A 22,522-nucleotide genomic window follows, 5' to 3' on the forward strand; every position below is an offset into this window, starting at 1 on the left:
CAAATATATATGTCTTGTAATTACTATAACATTACTAAAATTACTATACTAATTTGTTACGTTTAACGTAACTTAATTACTTAAGATGTCATGTGGAACATGGTGTAATGGTTGCAGCTCCTTACAAACGTTGTGTAAAACAAAAAATTAGGCGATTAAAAAGAGTGGCGGAGAGTTTATTGCCAGTTCTGCTCTTCCGTTCGCCCTTGATTTGAGAACTGACTAGTATTATATAGTATTTGCAATAGATAATAATATTTTTTATTATATTTACTTTATTGCCAGACAAGCATTAAATATTTAATTTCGAAATTTGAAAATATTTTCTGTCTGTTAGGAGCCATTGTTTTTTATTACTTTAGAATTTCAGTCATAATGTGTTAAGTAGTGGTACTACGTATATATAGTAGGCAACTACTATAAGAATATCTAACGTTATCTATTAACGGGATGTAAAAGAAAGACCTTTAATTTTTAACAAAGAAATGATTTGGACGATACACAATAAGTGAAATAGTTTTAAGTAATTCTAATTCCCTGAGAAAAATGCATTTACCACGTGCATTTCTGGCGCTGTATTATTAATCCTTTTTTTACTTGACACGTTTACATTTTAAGATATTTTCCTTCACCGAGCGCCATATATAACTTGCTTTTTTTACCTTACGTATACATTTTAAGATATTTTCCTTCACCGAGCGCCATATATAACTTGCTTTTTTTACCTTACGTATACATTTTAAGATATTTTCCTTCACCGAGCGCCATATATAACTTGCTTTTTTTACCTTACGTTTACATTTTAAGATATTTTCCTTCACCGAGCGCCATATATAACTTGCTTTTTTTACCTTACGTTTACATTTTAAGATATTTTCCTTTACCGAGCGCCATATATAACTTGCTTTTTTTACCTTACGTTTACATTTTAAGATATTTTCCTTCACCGAGCGCCATATATAACTTGCTTTTTTACCTTACGTTTACATTTTAAGATATTTTCCTTCATCGAGCGCCATATATAACTTGCTTTTTTTTACCTTACGTTTACATTTCAAGATTCCCTACGATATTTTCCTTCACCGAGCGCCATAGATAAAATAAACATTTACCAAGTAAACATCAGTCGCAACTTGCACAGTTAATTAAGTGTCTATCAAAATATGTCGTTGTTGCGTGCACTGCATAATTTACGGTATTAACGAAATACTATGTTTCATCGACAGAGGCATAGTATTATCAGACACTATGGAATACTTTTTGAATTCTTAGAATTATGTTATTTGATCACAAGACATAAGGTAATAATAATAATAATCTTTATTCATTTTTCTCACAAAAACTTAGTACATAAACAAGTGACAGTTATATACTATTATAGATAAATAATTGTCTATCTTCTATTAAGGGAAAATGCTAGTTTGTGTGCGACTGATGCCTGCTAAAGGTAAGAGTACCTGTGTCTGTACTTGAGGTCATCAGGCCTCCACCACTTCGGATCGACAGGTCTTAAAAAGTAGAGAAGAACTTAGTGAGAATAAACAATCATCATTACATAGGCTGCAACGTTAACAAAAAAATATAAGAATACACATATAAGGAAACCACATGGGGTATGTGTGTGTGCGTAAGTGTGTGTGTGTGTGTGTCTGTTTATGTATGATTACTTAATTGTTAATCTAATAAACCTAAAACTATTATACTATAATATTTTTTTTTTTAAAGACAATTCACACCAATTGACCTAGTCCCATGCTAAGATGGTGAAGCTTGTGTTATGGGTACTAGGCAACGGATATACATACATATTATAGATAGATATACATATAAATACATATTTAAACACCCAAGACCTAAGCACAACACCAAATGCTCATCACATCGATGTTCGTCTCAGCCGGGGATCGAACCCGGGACCCATGGATTCGCAGTCAGGGGTACTAACCACTAGACCAATGAGTCCTCAATTAAATTAAAGGTTTATTTTAATCGTTTATGAATTTGTTTCGGATGACGCTGTATGCCATTATTGTTAAATCAACTTCAGTAGAAAATAAAGCAAATATAATTGATTGTATCGTAATTAAAATTACGCTATAGAAAATGACCAAATATTTACTAGAAAATAAATACAGACGTGTTGGAATGTTCGCTTGAAAATTGATTAAACAATGCAAAGCAGAAACCAATTAATGCCAACTGCAACAAAACGTTATTTCAGAATTATTAGTTTAGTTTTCTGAATTCTGTCTAATTTTCAACGGTATTCGAGATTCGGCTATATTATGACAATAATTGTAAGCTCATAATAAATTTACAATAAACATTTATAACATTATTGGCTGTGGTCTGATTCATGTGGTGGACCTTAAATTCCTATTCCTGAATGTATTTCAGTAATAATTAATCAAATTATTCCGGAAAAAGGGAATCCATTTACATTGTATTTGAAATATAAATAGATCCCAGATTGCATACGAAAAGAAACAAAACATTCCTACTTAACTGGTGGAATTTTACTCTACGACCTTTGAATCTCTATGCTCTTTACTCTTTATATTCATTTGTTCTTGCAATTCTAAGTACTTCATGCAAACTGAATGCGATGTATGTAACTCACGGAAATCAACTTTTTACTACACGTTTCTCGATTCGGAGAATAAAGGAAAATAGTTGTCAGTTTCCCGGCAGATATTAATTTTGTTGTCAGGATATCAGTCGTGCATTTTCATATAACGTTGTGTTCCGATTTCTCGGAATTTGATCCGCTTTACCACCGCGCAACGCACAACTGTCGATATGTCATGTATTTTTCATTGTAAAAGATTTAAAACACCATAACGTTTCAAAGGTTCAAAAAAGTAGAAATGTAAAACGATTGACGGATTATGGCACGCTATATTTGGATTAGAGAAACAATTACAATCAAATGAAACACTCAATCGCTTATAAATTTACATTCTCACACTTCAGACTAGTGTCTTTGATTTCACAAGCAATGAAACATATATATATAACGAATAAATGTATTGCTTAATCTCAAAACGCATACTTCAAAGACGAATTAAGTTCGCCCGTGTAAAATTTATCTTACACTTATATAACTCAGCGTACTTACTGCGACAGGAGCGCCAATCGTTGCTGATAAAAACTTCTCGTTCTACAAACATCCGGGCACTGGCACACTCAATTACTAGAGTTTGTTGCACTTGGATTTTTTATTAATCCAATCTTCGCTATTTACAGAGGGTTTTGTAAGACTGTAAAGGATTCTTGATATAAAGGTGATTTTTTTCTTACTTAATGTGTATACATAATGTGTGTGTGAATTCACGGGAAATGATTTATTTTGGAATGGTGTAACCCGAAAAAAGGAGGATGCAGTTTGAGTTCATTTTTCTTCAGCATTTCCAGTTTTTTGTACCTACCCGCAGCTATAATTATTGAATACAAACGTTCGTTATAACTGAGCATTGGGACGGTTGGTTATATTTACTTTTAAAACAGTAAATATTAATAAATCCGCAAGTAAAATGGCCGAGGTCTGTAAACATTCCCGATTTTTTCACAAGACATTTTAAATATTTCGTTTATGAAAAATAAAAGCTTTAAATACTTATTTTGTAATATTAATGACATTTAATTTTGCTTACATCGTATTACGAGTATACATAGTAACTGTGTTAGAAAATATTTGGGCAACTAAAACACCTATATACCTATATAAGCTACACGTAAGATAACCCCAAAGGTATGCATAGCTGATGCCAGTGGTTTCAACAGCGTTAAATTAAGACACGTGCATATTTTAAATGCGCGCGTGGTACATGACTATATTTTATTGCGAAGTTATTTTTAAAACTATATCTTATAATATGACCATATTTGTCCAACAAAAATATATGCATAAGGTTCATTATGTTATAGAAACAGCTTCGGAAATAATCAATGCATAGAGCAAAGTTTAAAACGATTAAAAACAAAGGTTCGTGTTCTACAATTACAGTGATAAAAAGTGTAAAACCTCAAACTATGGAGCATAACTTCGTTAGTTTTAAATGTATCGGAAGTTGTAGAAGTGGTAGCGTTGTCAAAGTGCCTATATCACGATATAACATACACCTAACCGAGGAACGTGCTGGTTGGACATTACCCCAACTGGGAATTGCTAGAATTTCTATGGGCCGAGTTACCGCATAGTACATTTGGACAACGCTAGGCATGTTCGGCTACATTTGATATTCACAATTTTATACTAATTAGTTCATGGAAATTTACTTGTTTATACTGGATACACGAATATATATTGTACTTAAGGCCAAACACCTTAGTTTGATTAAGTTGATTTTAGTAAACATCAAATTGTGGAAACTAATATTGACATAAATTTATCAACTGCTACATTTTAATACTTATATTATATTTTGTATATAGTATTTACATATCATTAATAAAAGAACAATAAAAACAATAACTATCCTTAAAATATATTATTTAAAGGAATCCTTTCAGGCAAGGTTCCCAAGATTCTGGCAACGTTCCCCCTTTGAATAGCTAGACTAATTCTTTGTCCGAGGTAGCTGTCTTCGGTTTCCTGTGATTTAGACTAACCTTTTTGATATTTCCTTGAAAAGCCTTATAGCGCTAGGACCCCACGGACCAAGGGTATTTGCAGGCTTTAGCTTTTTCGGCCGCATCACACCGCACCAGCTCTGTCGTTGGTTCCATGTAGATGGGAAGGGGCCAGTGTGTCTGAACAGGTTGTATCCGACACTTCCAAGGAATCAAACTCATACCGTCCGGTCTCTTGCCATCGTATCTTGCATTCCAGTCGGCTCAAGCAGACTTGGCACGATGACGGTGGCAAGGCTCCGGCGTATGATATATATATATATATATAATAGTATTATAGAGCTAAAGATAATTTATTTGTTTGGTTGAACGCAAAAAAAAAAATTAAACACCACGAGAGCATTTATTATTTGCACAACTCTTAAATTAACGCGAGTGAAATATCTACGTAGCTAGTCGAATTTATGAGGAATTGGTAAAAAGCTTTAATTCATTGATATTAGAGCAGTGTTGGCCCAATAGTTTAAGCAGTGCCTTACAACCCCGAGGTCGTGCGTTCGAATCACAGCTGAGCTGAGGTAAACCAGATTACGACAAAAGCCAAAAAATTTACGTCGTGTAACAGGCACAGAAGGTTGATCACGCACCTGCCTATTAAGAATAATTATCACGAAACAGATATAGAAACCTAAGGCTCAAACCATAAAGGTTGTAGCGCCACTGGATATTTTAGACCAGTCTGTAGTCATCGATAAACAATGAAGTAACAACAAACTTTTATGTTTCTTATTGTTTTATATAAGTTGAGACCTCTTTGCATCGTAATCCGGTCTAAATGGCTAAATAAAACATTCATATATCTCCTAAAGCCAACTACTTTATGAAGATAATACTTGAAGACATATTTTGCGTGAGGTCTCGGGCGTCTTTCCAGCTTTTCCTTATTTCCCTAGGGATAAGTCAACTACAGAGGACATAAGTTGTACCGATACTGGAAAAATAGAACTGAAATGGAGGCACGAGATCCGGAGTAAAATTTTACTTCGTAACATAAAATGTATGAAACATTTTTTATGTGTCGAAGCTTTCCAATATGTTCATCAATCTAATGTCGCGCGTGACATCGCTTTTTTAATTAATATTGTGTATTGTTTATTTTCAATTGTAATGTGCTCCTCTGTAGTAAATATTATAATATGGTTAAAAGTAGGTTGTTTTCGTGAATTTTCAGCTAAAATACAAAAAGTCAATAGTTCCTCAACAAAAGTGCAACAAACTGCATTCATAGATCTGCAGAACGAGGAAGTTTATTAATTCATCTTTTTATTAATCTCTCTTTATATTAAGTTTAGAATATGGTAACTCCATATATATAAATCTATAAATTAAACTACTCACCATTGTTTAATATGAATCTACAGTTTTAATAAATCCACGGTAGATCTTATTAGTTAATTCACTTAGCATAATATATTTCACTGCTTCCATACACCAGTTCAAGCAAGACTTATAGAACGATTCGATGATGGCTGTAAGCAAAGATTACCACATGCAAGTTTAATACCAATTCGACTTAGGGTCCTTCAAGAAAAGAGCGTACCAATTCTTGAAAGGCCGGCAACGCACTTGCGAGACTTCTGGCAGTCTGAGTGTCCATGGGCGGCGGTATCACTTAACATCAGGTGAGCCTATAGTATGGTCTTTTATTGACATAACTTTCACACATTTAATAGTAAAACAATTTTTGAAACGTCGGTTAAATTTAAAATTATGAAAAATAATAATTGTAAATACATAACTTCAATTCGGTAAAAACATTGTTTTGTTATCAAATCAGGTGAGCCTCCTGCCCGTTTGCCTCCTATTACATAAAAAAAAGATAATTATAATAAATTCCTTTAAAAAAATATCTCCAAAAATAAAAATATAAAATTGGTAATATTATAAGTTGTGAAGTAGAAAAATATTTTGCAAAACAAAACTCAATTATAAAAAAGAAAGATAAACAACACAAAAACCTTGTATTATTCATATTCTACATAAGTTTGTAATCCGGGGTGATGCCAGACTAATAAGATTAAACGTTCCGCCTCCAGTAAAATTAAGTAAGAATGAGCCGGTATGTAATGTATACTGCCAAATTCCCAGCACGAATCGTGGGGTCGTGTTCGTCTAATTACCCTATATTTATTGACTTACCCGACAATAGCGATTTTAAATTATTCTCGTGTTGAAGAAGTACGTTTCTTACGTAATGTGTGGCATTCAAAAGCAGATTAAAGTAGGTTACTGAAAAAAACTCTTGTTAACATATCTCTAGCGATATTTACAGGCTAGTCACTCTTGTACCTATTTTAGAATATATCAAAAATATGTAAATATATGTTATTCAGATCTAACCAGTAGTCTGAACCAGTAGTTGGAATATTCGTTACAAGCATACAAAAATTTAATATATTAATTTAGATATATTATACGTCTATTGGCGCGTTAGGGAAAAATTATGAAAGTAAATTTTTCGATGCGCGCGCACACCGTCACAAAAAACCGACACCCAGAAGTTAGCTATAGTCAACATTTTAGTTTTTTCTATTGCTAGGTGTCGTTTACAAACGTAGAATAACATTTTTGAAAAGATTATTATCTTGTTACGCCAAACTTTTCAACACAACGTTTTTTTATAAAATCCAGCCACTAATATGTTTTAATAATGTGTCTACATTGTATGATGATGTATAAAAACCATTGTTAAAAAGAGAAATTCAATATAAGTATGTTTGCAAATTCATATTTCATTTATTACTCAATATCGTTTTAATAAACATAAGCATTACTAAATCTAAATATTAAAGCAAAAACGTCTCCGATGTCGTTAAAGGAATACATTACATTTCCGAATACAAAACATAAAAGTTACGAAACCTCACCTCGTTACGTTTTCAATAGAATATATGAATTCTATACGGGCTTACAATTTTTGTACTTAATTGGCTTTCTTAATAAATTAACTTGAATGAAGGTGGATTTTCACATGGGCATGTGGTGTGATGCTGTGATGCTAAAAGTATAATGGTGTTCGTATTTTAAATAAATTTAGAAAATATTTTATACAAATTCAAATTTCGAACAAAGTTGTTATATGGAATACTGGCTGTGTTTCAGATTCGAAAAAAATTTACTACCGGTGATGTCATAAAGCCTTCTTCGATAAATCTATCCAACACATTCCCAGAGATATGCTCGTTGAGCAAAGCAAACATTCAGATTTGTAATATAAAGTACTACAATATTTATCAATGTTGTTTATGAGCAGTGTTTGCGTATTGGCTAGAGCGGTCTTCTCTCTTCCCTCAGTTCGTAAGTTCGAAGCTCGCCTGTGCTCCAATAGACTTTACGTTATATGTGCATTGAAACGGTGAAGGAAACCTTCGTGACTTAAACCCAAAAAAAACTTAAACAAAAATTCGACTGTGTATTTCATACACAGAAGTCAGGAAACAGATAACGAAATCTGATACCAAGACCGAGAGTTGTTCGCCAGTGTTTTTTTTATAAGACAACCTGGATCAGGTTGTTATTCTGTCAATTATGTTTATATTTTTGAAGTGAAACTTCTTTAGGCGCGAGGGTTAAATTTTTACGGATGAAACGCAATAATAATAATACTAGCATCACAAAGATGTGCAGCGTTTTTGTCGAAGAAAAGGGAGAGAGCGATTGAGACCGATTGAGAGAAAGTGATAAAGGGGAACGTAGCATGAAGCAAATAGCCATAGAGCGAGAGTAGGGAGCACACAGCAAGCAAGTGAGAAAGATCGAGAGATCGAGCGAACTTCGCATCACGCATAGTGCCATGGAGCGAGAAGTGGGAGAGAGCTATAGTGAGAAAGATTGAGAGAGAGAGTAAGGGAGATCGAGAAAATATACAAGTATACATATTGGTTGATTTATTCGTTTAGTAGTTACATATTAGAACTTTAGATGGCAATTCTGTCGCATAACGTCTTGTGCAGTAAACGTAGATTTTTTATTTATAATATCATTAGCACGTATACAGTGTGAATATAGATATATAAATTAATGGAGTGATCATATTCTGGTACATGATCATTATTGGGGCTTTTACCTTAGTAATAATTCATTTACAAAGAAGTTTCACTTCTGACATGTGTAGTTGTGTACTTTGTAGACACGCACTTTTGATTTCATTTTCAGCTCAGTTTTAATAATCAAATCATACATCAGCTAGTTAATATTTCAGTACTAATAATACATATTGTCTATATATTGTTACTAATACTCGAGAATGCTGATGAATATAACTCAGCCAGCATACTGATTGATGTTCTTTTGTCACTTTACTATTCATTCATTTGATTATTAAGTTTACTCTTACATAATACGTAACTATTTCAGTTTTTTGTAATATCTGAATGGCTTGCCATGAATGCCTGAAGTTTAGTTGAACTTAAAACTTGTAAACAATGCACTACAGACTCCAAGAATCTTTCCGCAAATAGCTCGCTTTGAAAGATGAAATAAAAACAAGCGGATGAAATATTTTGAAAAGGGAGCAAATCAATTATCCCTTCGCATATCCAATTTGAATAAAACAAACAACATCTACATGCAAAAATCGTTTGTTTCTGACATTTTGTTCAATGACCTTGGATGTTGATTTATGGGGCGCTTCGACAGTTAGACGTCTGAGGGTTATTACGTCTCAGAAGGGATTTAACCCGGGATTTAACTAACACGCATTTAAATATTCAAATTAATTTTCGTAGAAATCTATAATTGACGTTAGTCCACTCACAAAACTTTTCTTTTTAACAGTTGCTCAACTTTTGTGTTATTTATAGAACGCGCGCCTACACCACGTGAAAAGCAGATACTTTTAATTGCTTTAATATTAGTAACTATATTAGGTTTTAATACAGAATAATAATTTGATCTGCTATTATGATAAACTATGGTGGATTATATATATAATATGACCTATTTTCGCTTTGGAAACTGACGAAAACGTAAATTCTTAGAATAAATTAGCATACATTTATGTATAAGACCGAACGTTTATAATATCATTAATATTATCAGCAAAATTCATGGGCAAAGTAATGCGTAGGTTAATCATTTTAATACAGATATTTTGCCAAAAGTTGATTTTAATAAACTAAAATATATATTGACAAATTAAGTAGTAAACTTTCCTCGCATATTAATATTTGGGAAATGTTTCAAAGCTCTAAAGAACTCTTACTTTGAACCACACCAAGTTGTTAGTACATACATTGACACGCGTCACGTTCATACCTAACACATTAGCGGAGACTTCAAACTAATCAAGACCGCGGGCTCGTCCGCTTTACACATGTATGTTCGTAATTTATTATCGTTTATTCCCATAAAGCAATCTGTAGGGATCGTGCTATTACGCAGACTCCGCTGAGATCCCTGCTCCAGTGAAGTTCGGGAGTGGAAAGACGCCGGTCGCTCCCAACGCTGGTACACACTTCGCCAACTATATCCGAGACAGTCGAACGGAAATTTGTGTTCGCGAGTAATCGTTGGATTTGTTGTGTGGTTATTTGAAAGTGTTGTAATCATTACGGTAAGTCACGGCTATATTTAAATGTTGCTTTTAATATTTTCGCGTTTTTCAAACAATGCTTTTGTTTAGATTGCAAAGTTCTGAATTAACTGGCAGATATTTTTAACAATTTCTCACAATGAACGCTCATAATGAATACTCACATAAAAATGCAAATGCCTTGTTCAATGCGTGACATATAAAAATGCTGCTTTTGATAAATCGGACAGCATTTTTTGTCTAATATGCGTAAAATGGCCTTATATAATGTAAATGTTAGGAATAGTAGTACGCTGATTTATTTCAATTGATTTCATACTTGACGCTGTCGACTTAACTTTGAACTTTAAAATACTTTTATTTTGAAGTGTCATTAGGTAGCTAAATATGATAAATGGCAGGCTTGAATGTACGCAAACTTAAACTCAAATATTTATTGCACTCCTTATGTTATAATTTATTACAATAAGGACCTTGGTTCGGCGCAGCAATGTTGTTAGAGGGCATGCTTTATTAAAATTAATTCTATTCTTATACATTTTTATTGTTATAAGATACATTATTTATTTGGTATATTCGCTTTGGCTTCACGTTGCGAAAAGGAGAATAAGCTTTACTTTAAACAATAAACATAAACAATAAAGAAATTAAAGTCTATCAGTCAGTCAGTGAATGTATTATTAGCCATGCGTGGAATTATGAAGAAACTTTTCTTACTATTCCCTGTTTTATTCCATTTTGAAAGTATTAATAGTGCATGCTTTTCACGTGGTGTTATTTTTAGAATCATTCTCGATCACAGATAAAGTAATCAATTAAGATTGTTATAACATTTGTTAAGTAGGTTCTGGGTAATGGGACCGGAATTAATATATAATATAAACGTCTATAAAATATAACATGACGCTATTTAAGAAAATAGGTAGGCTGACTGGTCACATTATCTTGGCTTCCAAGCGATAGGCTGTCTTACTAAGAAAAAAATATATTTTAATGCAAATATCACAAAATAAAAAGTGTACTTTTCTAAAACTATGAATAGAATGTTTTAAATAATTTTATGTTTCTTGTATCTTTACACAGTATGGCCACATTAAATATTGATATGAATGTAATAATAGAATATAAATATGGCAAAATTTGTCATTTAATATAATTGCTATATGGAAACGAACTTTCTTGTCTACTGAAATAAAAATTTAACTCTTTTAACAATATTGTGTTGCGTATTAATAAATTCTGCTTACATACAGTTTACTTTTAGACAGGTATTATTAACTTAGGGGTGGGCTAAATTTCACCGACTTGTTACTAAGGAATTGTATAATAATTAAATTTTTAATGTGATTACACAAATAGTTCAATTAAAAGTTTCAATTTTAATTCAATTAGATAACATAATCGTAATAATAGTGTTTGTAGCAAGTTTCTTTATCAATTTGAAAAACCTTTTAAATCGACATGTATAAAAGCAACCCCAATTTTTAGGTTTGATTACCAGAATATATTGTTTTTATTAAGGACAAAAGCAGTCTGTTAACAAGAATAAAAAATTGCAGAAACGTTATATTTTTAGCTCAAGTCTATATTATAGGCTATTAAAAGTATTTGTTTTAATTAACAAAGTAAATAAAATACGTAATAGTAATTATACATAGATAATACATACAATTATATTTGTGTAGAACAAATAAACAAGGCAATGATACTTTAGTCTTAAGCGGCCATAACTGTATCAGTCCCATTCTTATTAAGATACGATCTACGTAATTCATAACTGCACGCGATATTATTTACGCGAGTATTAAATAGGATCAATTTACCACGTTGTATTTTTATATATTGAATCTAAAATTATAAGCTTACCGTTATCTTTAGTCAAATTTGCGTTATAACACGTGACAAGTTGGACAGTTTTTATTAAAATTCATACTAGATTTTAATATATTTCCCTCTGTTAAATAAGTTACTTAAGACTTTAAGTTACTTACTTACAAATGAAAACATAAATTAATATAACAAAAAAATATAACTTAAAATATAATAGTTATAACTTATAATATATTATTAAAAGGAGTCCTTTTAGGAAATGTTCCGAATATACTGGCAGCGTTCAGCGTAGGTATTCATACTTATACAATTTGCCTGAAATTTGTATTATATAATTATTTTAGCTTAATTGTAAAAATAAAAATAGGTAAGCATGGTAAGGTATCAGCTTAAAATAAATTTACTACAAGCGCTGTTTTAGTTGGTTGTTTGTTTTAAGTTTTAAAAGTATATTTTTTAACAATAAATAAAAAAGTTTCGAATATACACACGTAGCAGTGTTTTAATTGAATTTTACGCAGTTTACTTGATGATAAAAATTTTGGGTTATATACTTATTTTGTTTCTCTGCTGCGAAAATAAAAATCGTTGTTATTTTATTTAGATTTTTACTGTATTTATCATTATCCTGTAGGGTTGAATGTTAAGATTTTCACAATCATTTGACAGATAAATAAGAAGGGTAATGAAGACACCGCAAGTTTAAAACATGCTGTTTAACAACCGTATTACATATTATGAGTACAATTTAAATTTTAATAGTATTTAAATTAAACATCCTCAAGAAATATAAACGCAAATTTATTACAATATTTAAATCACTCGCCATTTTGAGGCTGTTTCGGCCATCGTGGTCGCTGTCACATCCAGTTGACAGACTCTTTGATATTTTGATTAAAGTCTATTCATTTTTTGCTACATTAACGCCATCTACTGCCGCGAAGTTTTTACTGCCGTGAACGGTTCATCGCGGCTGGTGGAATTATTAATTAATATATTATAAACTCGAACTTAGTTTAAATCTCGCGTAACAAATATAATTATGGTCATAAATCAATCAAAGAAGACGCAAAAATGTATTTTCCCAATCTAAGATTACAGGACTTTATAATACTTGTATATAGTAAATTATTATCTAATAAAAATAGATTGCCTTCAAAACAGTATATAATTTTGATAAAATTCTCGTTACAAGTTAACCCTCTCGTGGAAATTGGCGGTTGTGGTCGCATTTGGGTTGTAATTAAAATAAAGGTACTCGAGAAATCAAAGCTGAAATTGTTATAGGTTACAAATACATAATGTACTAAATTGTGGTTGTAGTTAATGATTACTATGTATGTAAAATTGTTATATATGAAAGAATCAATGTGATATAGTAGGTACTATTTAAATATCTAATTCTGCATTTTAAATACGACTTTTGTTATAAAACTCAAAATGCATTTTTATATGAATAACAAGTTTACAAATTACGGAATAACTCAAAGTGAGAGTGAGATAAAATATACAACACTATATCCTATGACGATATACATGAAATTATGACCCTACCTTTCCTAAGTTAATTAGTTAGCTTTTAAATTACCCCTTAACATCACATTAATATTTATCAAGGCCTTGACGTTTCTTATATAAAGAATATTCACATCACCTTTCTAACTTTTGACGTTTTAAGTTTATAAAACAAACTTAAGGGGCCTCATAGCCTAGCGGTCTTAATAAGTGGCAGCTAGGTGAGGGGTACCGGGTTTGATTCCCGGTTCGAGGGCAAGTTTTAATTTAATTTAAAATTTGTTCTCGGCCTTTGGGAGGGTTGTGCGGTACCGGGCGAGTGCCTAAACCGTACATGGAGGACACAGTCGAAGTTCTAAGGCAAGCACGAATTAAAAAAAAATCTTATACTTGACGCTGCCTAATGCACAAACCGTGCCAGAGCCATAAAAAAAAACTTAAACTACAATTTACATCTATAAGCTGTAAACTATACAGTCTTGTGTTATCAATTAATATAGCTTAGATTAAGGCTTCTCAGCAAAGGGAATATCGTCTGGTATCATTAGCATTCCTAACAATGTCTATTAGAAGTTGTTAAGGTTGGATTATCTAATATATAAAATTCTAGTGTCGCGGTGTTTGTAGTTAAACTCCTCCGAAACGGCTTGACCGATTCTCATGAAATTTTGTGTGCATATTGAGTATGTCTGAGAATCGGACAACATCTATTTTTCATCCCCCGAAATGTTAAGGGTAGTCCACCCCTAAATATATATATTTTTTATTTTTAGATATTTTTTTTTTATGATACAGCATTAAAAAATACATACAACCTCTAATTTTCAAATCCTATAAATGATATACATGGCAAAACGACTTGCCAGGTCAGCTAGTTATTTATATAATATAATAAAACTTTTGTTTAGGTATGTTTTGTTAGTCATAAAGTCGTCAATTCTTAATATTTTTGTTCGTATATATAGAATAACGTAATTTAAATCTGGTAGAGGTCTATGTAGATTAAATAAAGTAAAATAATATATCGAATACGAGAAAACTTTATTCTATCATTCTATACTAGTCTATTCAAATTATACATACATAGAATCCCAATTCCACTTATGGATATATTTTAAAATATGCTCAATATGAAAAATATGATCGTGAGGATGGCTTGTCATAGATCCAAAAATCGACAACATGTGTCAGGCTATACAATAAAATAATTGAAAAAACATGAGGCCAAAACACATAAATATTTGTATTTGTATAGTGTTTACTAAAGTATATGTTCATTTAATGTCTGGTCAATAAAAATAAGATTAGTTTATATTTGTTTTGCGCGGTTACAACCGTTTTCATTCGCGTAATGTGACATCATAGATACATAGTATACCTTAATAAATACACTATTCAACACAAAAATAATATTTCCCACAAACCCTAAGTTGTATATGTATAAGCAACTATAAAACATTTATATCGACAACCCAAGAGAACATTTTGAGTTAAAAAACCTAGTGTCGTGAATAAGTACAAGTGCGGTATCTCGGACACACGAACATAGTATCAAAACATTAAAGAACACTAAGACTTTTAATGAACAATACCTTACGTTTAAACTAATCACTAGTATTATAGAAAATTAAGTCAACATAATATTAGCCATTATTGTATAGGCTAGATTATAATCCATGTAAAGTCGCACTCTCTTTTGTTGACTTTATTGTAGGAAAAAGATATCGACATCCCAGACGATTTACTATCCTTAAATCTGTAACTTTTAACCTATTGAATGTTATCCCATCTCCGTATCGGTTTATTATACGGCTGCCTTGCTGAAGTCCTCTTGACTATATTCATATATAAATTCATATAAGCGCTGACCGATACTTCTATTTGCATCAAGTCAATGCGAAATCACGTACAGCACCGCTGTAGTTTTCAAACTATCTGTACAGATATCGTGGGACAGACGTTGCATCCTCGTTATTACTACACTCATGTTTTTTATATACGACTAGTTGAGCTGTGTTAGAGCAGTGGCCTAGTGGCTGAGGTCGTAGGTTCGATCCCGGCTGTGCACCTATGGACTTTCTATGTGCGCATTTAACATTCGCTCGAACGGTGAAGGAAAACATCGTGAGGAAACCGGCTTGCGTTAGGCCCAAAATGTCGACGGCCTGTGTCAGGCACAGGAGGCTGATCACCTATTAGATTGATAAATGATCATGAAACAGATATAGAAATCTGAGGCCCAGACCTAAAAAGGTTGTAGCGCTACTGATTTGTTTTATTTTTAGTTGAGCTATGCAAAACGAGTTGATTCGTTCTTAGTGTCATGGATCATAGAATTCAAACCCAAACTGACTTTGCAGTTACTGATTGATTCAACAAAAAAACAAACTTTAAAATGTTTGTATTAACAATAGTAGTATAACAGTTTGCTAAGAGACAACAAAAATGTATAAATAAACAAAAAATATGAGTTTTATCGATATGATTTATTCATAAAAACTAAATCCGTCAAATTGAATCCTTTTATCGGTACTCATTGGTAGAATCCAATGTTCCATCAATAATATTTTTATGAATATGGGAGACAGGCTTTAAGCTGTCAAAAGTAAGCCTGTTGACGCGAAACGATAAGATACAGTTAAAATTCGAACCAGCATAAACAATAATCAAACGACAAAATGTAAACATTTGTCACAAATCAAATTATTGTGTTCAAAGTCGTAAATAGACGACCTTCATTAGGCTAAATAATTGTAAGGAAATCGGATTTGTGTTCGAGTTGAATCAGATTATAAATATATTAATCACGGCCGAATAGATATACAAACACAACTAACGGATGACTAAACAAAAGCTTTTGTATTCCGTAGCTCCCAACCTGGTCTGCGTAGTATAAGAACAAAAATCGACGAATGTTTTCTCAGGGTCCAGTATATACCAAAACAAGTGACGGTTTTAGCATGAAAGCCTAGAGGAATAAAGCGACATTCGTTTGTATTTATTTAGGATTTGGATGATAAATACGCCTATGTTCTTTTTATGATTTCACATTTTTTATAAGATTAAGCCTATAAAATACAAACAAAAAACTAAAGTCAACGATTCAAAACGCGTAAATTATTTTTCAGGTAATAATTATATAGATAATAATCATAAATCATCATAGTATTTAATGGGTTGTATATCGTATTTCTCTCGTTATGTTTTTTTTGTAATATGTGTTTTTATATAACAATATAAAAATAAAAATATACGAACATCATAACAATACCCAAAGAAAAACAAGACAGTTATATGATATTAATTAGGATAGATAAAGAATTCCGAGATATGACAGAAAAATAATAGTAAAGATGGCAGGGAGAATTAATTGAACAACATTCGCCACTAGATTACCGACCTTAGGGCTCAAGGGAGCGTCATTTGTCAATGTAATCATCTTTTCATGGGTTTGAGTACTATCGTCGCAGTTTAGATATCACGCCTAAATGGGTTTTGGTAAGATGTTATTATGTCAACGCCTCGCATTTTTGTTGTTGAGATTTCGGAACACAAAGACCTTTTATGGAACAAAGCAACGTATGCATGCACGTCTGGCTGTTTAAGCTTTTGAATTTGTTCAGCATATAGCAAGTAAATTTTTATTTAAGTTTTTATAAATCTCTATAACGTTTTAAAACTTACTTGAGGAGCAGAAGTGAAGTTAATAACTACCAGTACTTATAGGTTTTTGATAACATGCGCTACTTTCATCTTAATTAAAAGTGGGTTGCAGAACTTAAATAACTAAGACTACGTCATCCGATACTTTGTGTTTAAAAAATTTATAAACATAATTAACAAGTCAAATACAGGAACTTTTCTTGAGCCTAACAAGCTTCGAATCGCAACCTGTCTTGGGCTTGGGGTTACGGTCTGCGCTCCTCATATATGGCCCTGTGGCAGTGATGTCGACAAGTTAGGACATCACGGCCTGTCATGCCAAAAAAGTGCAGGCCGCTTCTCGAGACGTGCCGCACTTAACGATATCAGACGCCGGTCACTTGCCACCGTCAACGTTCCAAGTCTACTTGAGCCGAGTGGTATTGCAAGAGACGATGGCAATAGACCGGACGGTATGAGTTTGATTCCACGGAAGATGGGCCGGGTACTGGTATGGGATGCAACCTGTTCAGACACGCTGGCCCCTTCCCATCTACATGGAACAAACAACAGAGCTGGTGCGGCTTGTGAAGCGGCTGAAAAAGCTAAAGCATGCTAATACATAGTCTAGGCTCAGATATGATTTTGTCCCATTCGGTGCCGAGACTTGGTCCGTGGGATCCTAGCGCTATAAGGCTCTTAAAGAAATATCAAAAAGGTTAGTCGACATCACAGGAGATCAAAGATCTGGCAGCTACCTCGGACAAAGAATTAGTCTCGTAGCTATTCTCTCTCTATATCTCGTATTTCTCTCGTTATGATTTTTTTTGTAATATGTGTTTTTATATAACAATATAAAAATAAAAATATACGAACATCATAACAATACCCAAAGAAAAACAAGACAGTTATATGATATTAATTAGGATAGATAAAGAATTCCGAGATATGACAGAAAAATAATAGTAAAGATAGCAGGGAGAATTAATTGAACAACATTCGCCACTAGATTACCGACCTTAGGGCTCAAGGGAGCGTCATTTGTCAATGTAATCATCTTTTCATGGGTTTGAGTACTATCGTCGCAGTTTAGATATCACGCCTAAATGGGTTTTGGTAAGATGTTATTATGTCAACGCCTCGCATTTTTGTTGTTGAGATTTCGGAATACAAAGACCTTTTATGGACCTTTTATGCATGCACGTCTGGCTGTTTAAGGTTTTGAATTTGTTCAGCATATAGCAAGTTAATTTTTATTTTAGTTTTAATAAATCTCTATAACGTTTAAAACTTACTTGAGGAGCAGAAGTGAAGTTAATAACTACCAGTACTTATAGGTTTTTGATAACATGCGTAACTTTCATCTTAATTGAATGTGGGTTGCAGAACTTAAATAACTAAGACTACGTCATCCGATACTTTGTGCTTAAATAATTTATGTACATAATTAAAAAGTCAAATACAGGAACTTTTCTTGAGCCTGACACGTTTTGAATCGCAACCTCTCTTGGGCTTGCGGTTCCGGTCTGCGCTCCTCATATATGGCCCTGTGGCAGTGATGTCGACAAGTTAGGACATCACGGCCTGTCATGCCAAAAAAGTGCAGGCCGCTTCTCGAGACGTGCCGCACTTAACGATATCAGACGCCGGTCACTTGCCACCGTCAACGTTCCAAGTCTACTTGAGCCGAGTGGTATTGCAAGAGACGATGGCAATAGACCGGACGGTATGAGTTTGATTCCACGGAAGATGGGCCGGGTACTGGTATGGGATGCAACCTGTTCAGACACGCTGGCCCCTTCCCATCTACATGGAACAAACAACAGAGCTGGTGCGGCTTGTGAAGCGGCTGAAAAAGCTAAAGCATGCTAATACATAGTCTAGGCTCAGATATGATTTTGTCCCATTCGGTGCCGAGACTTGGTCCGTGGGATCCTAGCGCTATAAGGCTCTTAAAGAAATATCAAAAAGGTTAGTCGACATCACAGGAGATCAAAGATCTGGCAGCTACCTCGGACAAAGAATTAGTCTCGTAGCTATTCTCTCTCTATATCTCGCTATGCTCTCGTATAATTCAAAGGGGGAAAACTGCCAGTATCATCGAAACCTTGCCTAAAGGGACTCCTTTTAATAATATATTTTAGTTATTATATGGTAAGGTTAGTTATTTATTTATTAATAATTATTATTGTTATAAAGTAAATTATTAAATATATATATTAACAAGTAAAGTCGTAAATCTATAACATTACAACATTATTGCAAGGACAATTGTCCAATATTATGATTTTTTCACTCTTATTACACGTCTAATAATACTGTCAAATACATTTACTCTAAAGTGGCTCAGGTAGGGCCATAAACACGGATAAGTACCTCAGAAAATTGATGAAAATTTCCCCAGATACGTTTTCGACATGACGCGACAAGGCCATATCACTCTATGTAATGCTCACGAGACTAATTCTCTGGATTAATGAAAGCCAGCTTAAATTAAAGTTTCGAACCTTTGCTACGAATAAAAGGTTACTTTAATTAAAAACCTTCAAAGTTTTTCAAAAGAAGTACGTTAAGTTAATCAGGCAGGACTCTACGTTCAATTGTCAAAGTTAAACGAATTGTAGATGAAAATACTAAAGTTTTCTTTGACATTTATACAATATTTTATAGCATGCAATCGGAAATTATTATGGGACTTCTTTAACAATATAATGCAAGTCTATCATTAGATCATAGTCAAGAATAAATGTTTCAAGGTGTTTAACAAACCTTATATGACAATTATTATTCCTTATATAAATCAGCTATATAGAAGTGTAATCGAAGTAATTTACTTAAAACACGAATGTATGAATTAAGTGAATTATTGAAATAAAGTTATTGTCTTTTATTGACATAACCTTTACATATTTGATAATAAAACAATTTTTTACCGGATTGAAATTGTGTATTTACAATTATTTTTTATAATTAAACGTCGGTTAAATATGAGAGTTTGAGTTTGAAATATAATCTTATTTTAATGATAATTATAATTAACATTATTTATATTTTCTAGCATTAATTTTTATTTTACCTCTAATGGAACATAGATCGGACACATTTCGGCGTCCCCGTCGTATGTAATTTTTTTTGTTACAAATATTATCATAAATTTAATTGACAAGGAGCTATCCTTATAAGTTTAGAATAATATGACAAGCTGCCAAACATTTATTGATGAATCTCAGCTAACAGCATTAGCAAACATTAACGTAATTATATTGTGGTTTCCAAATATTCCGTGATGAATGGGAGTTTACTCTGAATTCCTTTATAATCCATCACCAAGACGTAATCTACTTAGCATATTTAGAAAAATATAATGTTTTAAAAAACGTGCATCTGATTTAGTTAGTTTGCAAATCACTTAATTGATTAAAACCGTTTTAAAAAAATATTCTTGACTTTTTACATCACAGCGTAAGTATAGACGGAAATGGACATAAGGGAAGCTAAGATAAAACAGCGCAATAACACATTTTTTCAAGAATAAAGACAATTAATATATGTACCTAGATCTAGGGCTTCAAGCCAAGTCCCTAAAGACGTATTTAAAATAAATTAGTTCTTAATTTAGACAAAAAAACAAATGAAAATCAAATATCACTTAAACATCATTTAGAATCCATTGTTAAAATATTCGTATTGCACTGAGAGATGTTTTTCTGAGCGGGTCGTCAGTCCGAGGCCTCGCTTTGAGCGATATAAGTTCGAAAGGTAATTTTGTACTTTATTATTTTCCAGTAGCCCCAAGGGTGCTTTGTCTAAAATAAATGTTTTGAGAGTAAATCGATTTTTAATTTAGCTCTTTCGAGCCTCTAATGGAGACTTGCTTTTATCCTGTCACAACATCGGTCCGACAGGAATTCACTCAATTCTTTTACGTAAACCTTTGTCAAGTGATATTACATACATTTACCGAGAAATGATGCTGTAAGCTTAATCTGCATATAATTAGAATAAAAACCTATGAAACGTACTAATTGCCGTTCACTAAAGATTATTTATTTCTTAAGGATAATTTGGCTACGAGCTAGAATTCCCGTTTAGTTAATGATAAAAAAAATATTTGACATGATTTTAATGCGATAAGCTAAATGTTAACACACACACACAGTTAGTTAACGAAACAAAATTCTGCTACACGAGCAGAGATTGATCAGTGTTTAAAGAAAAATTCGTTATCAGAAATTGAACACCCATCAGTTAGCCTATACCTACTAAGCAAAAGGAAAACAATTTGTTTTATTAAAATGAGTTTTTATTTTAAAATAAATTTACATACCAGAAACAAAAAATTTACTTACAATTAAATATTCCTGTCTTTAGTTTGGAATTTATTAAATTGTATAACCTATTCGCTTTCATGCTAATTAACAGTTGTTTACTTAAAAGTAGCAATGAACAAAGAGCAACTGTGCATATCCACGCAGGTGATAAATTAAACCCTTTCCAGGCGGCTCACTTAAATTGGAAAGCAACCGTTTCCTTGTAATTATAGTCAGTAGACAATAGCCTCTTGTTTATTACCATTGAGATTCGGGCTAGTAATCATAGAGGGAGCAATTTGTTTGAATTAGCTACATAGGCGTAGAGCGTAATGTAAGCGTACGAAATTAATATTGCTTTTATGTGAATATCATTTATTAAAAGTTTACTTCTACAATATGTTCACAATGTTTTGAACCTCAAATAAGAATATTAAAAAGATATTGATGCTATAAACCTAATGCTAACATTGACAGATTAACAATTTTTACAAACCCGTCTTAGTCAAAGTTATTTTTTTATATTTGATATCATTAAATAAATTTGCAACACAACACTTAAAATTATTAAGTAATTTAAATATTTATTGTTATAGTTCATGAGGGACTTTAGGGGTCTAAATAGATGCTTATAACAATGATTGAAGTCTTAGCCATATGTTCGTGTGTTCTATTAAACCTATTTAAATGAAGTTTAAATTTTTATTATGTTCATTGTTTTTTTACTTATCACAAATTATGCTTACCTTCATAAACAACGCAGTGATGTTCAGATGTACATTAATTTAAGTTCACGTACCTATATATATTGTTCTTTACAGGTAATCTATCGGTTCATATTTGCCGAGAAACCACTATGAAATGGAAATGACGTCAAATCAATATGGGTCTCACTTTATCACCCATATTAAAATGTGGACTATACGCATTCTTCACAATAATAAATATCCCGATACTGCAAGGAGAAGAACAATCACAGTGTCCAAGTCTCTCAGATAATCCAATTTGTCCCTGTTACAATTTCAAAGAAGGTAAAAAACTAATCATAAGTTGCTAGTTG

The 22,522-nt window shown here is 32.5% G+C and overlaps 1 protein-coding gene across 2 annotated transcripts in view; it reads left to right on the plus strand.

The window, feature by feature from the left end:
• Positions 1-22,522, plus strand: part of LOC125053182 (protein artichoke) — a 54,911-nt gene that overhangs the window by 27,044 nt on the left and 5,345 nt on the right. The window contains exons 1-2 of one of the 2 annotated variants that reach the window (XM_047654418.1): positions 9,998-10,186; positions 22,284-22,493. In XM_047654418.1, the coding sequence (XP_047510374.1) occupies positions 22,346-22,493 (148 nt within the window). In that variant the 5' untranslated portion in view covers positions 9,998-10,186; positions 22,284-22,345. Of the gene's footprint in view, positions 1-9,997; positions 10,187-22,283; positions 22,494-22,522 lie in introns of those variants that run through there. The other variant, XM_047654419.1, reaches the window with a different exon arrangement.

Source organism: Pieris napi, chromosome 10, assembly GCF_905475465.1.
Source record: "Pieris napi chromosome 10, ilPieNapi1.2, whole genome shotgun sequence".
NCBI lineage: Eukaryota > Metazoa > Arthropoda > Insecta > Lepidoptera > Pieridae > Pieris > Pieris napi.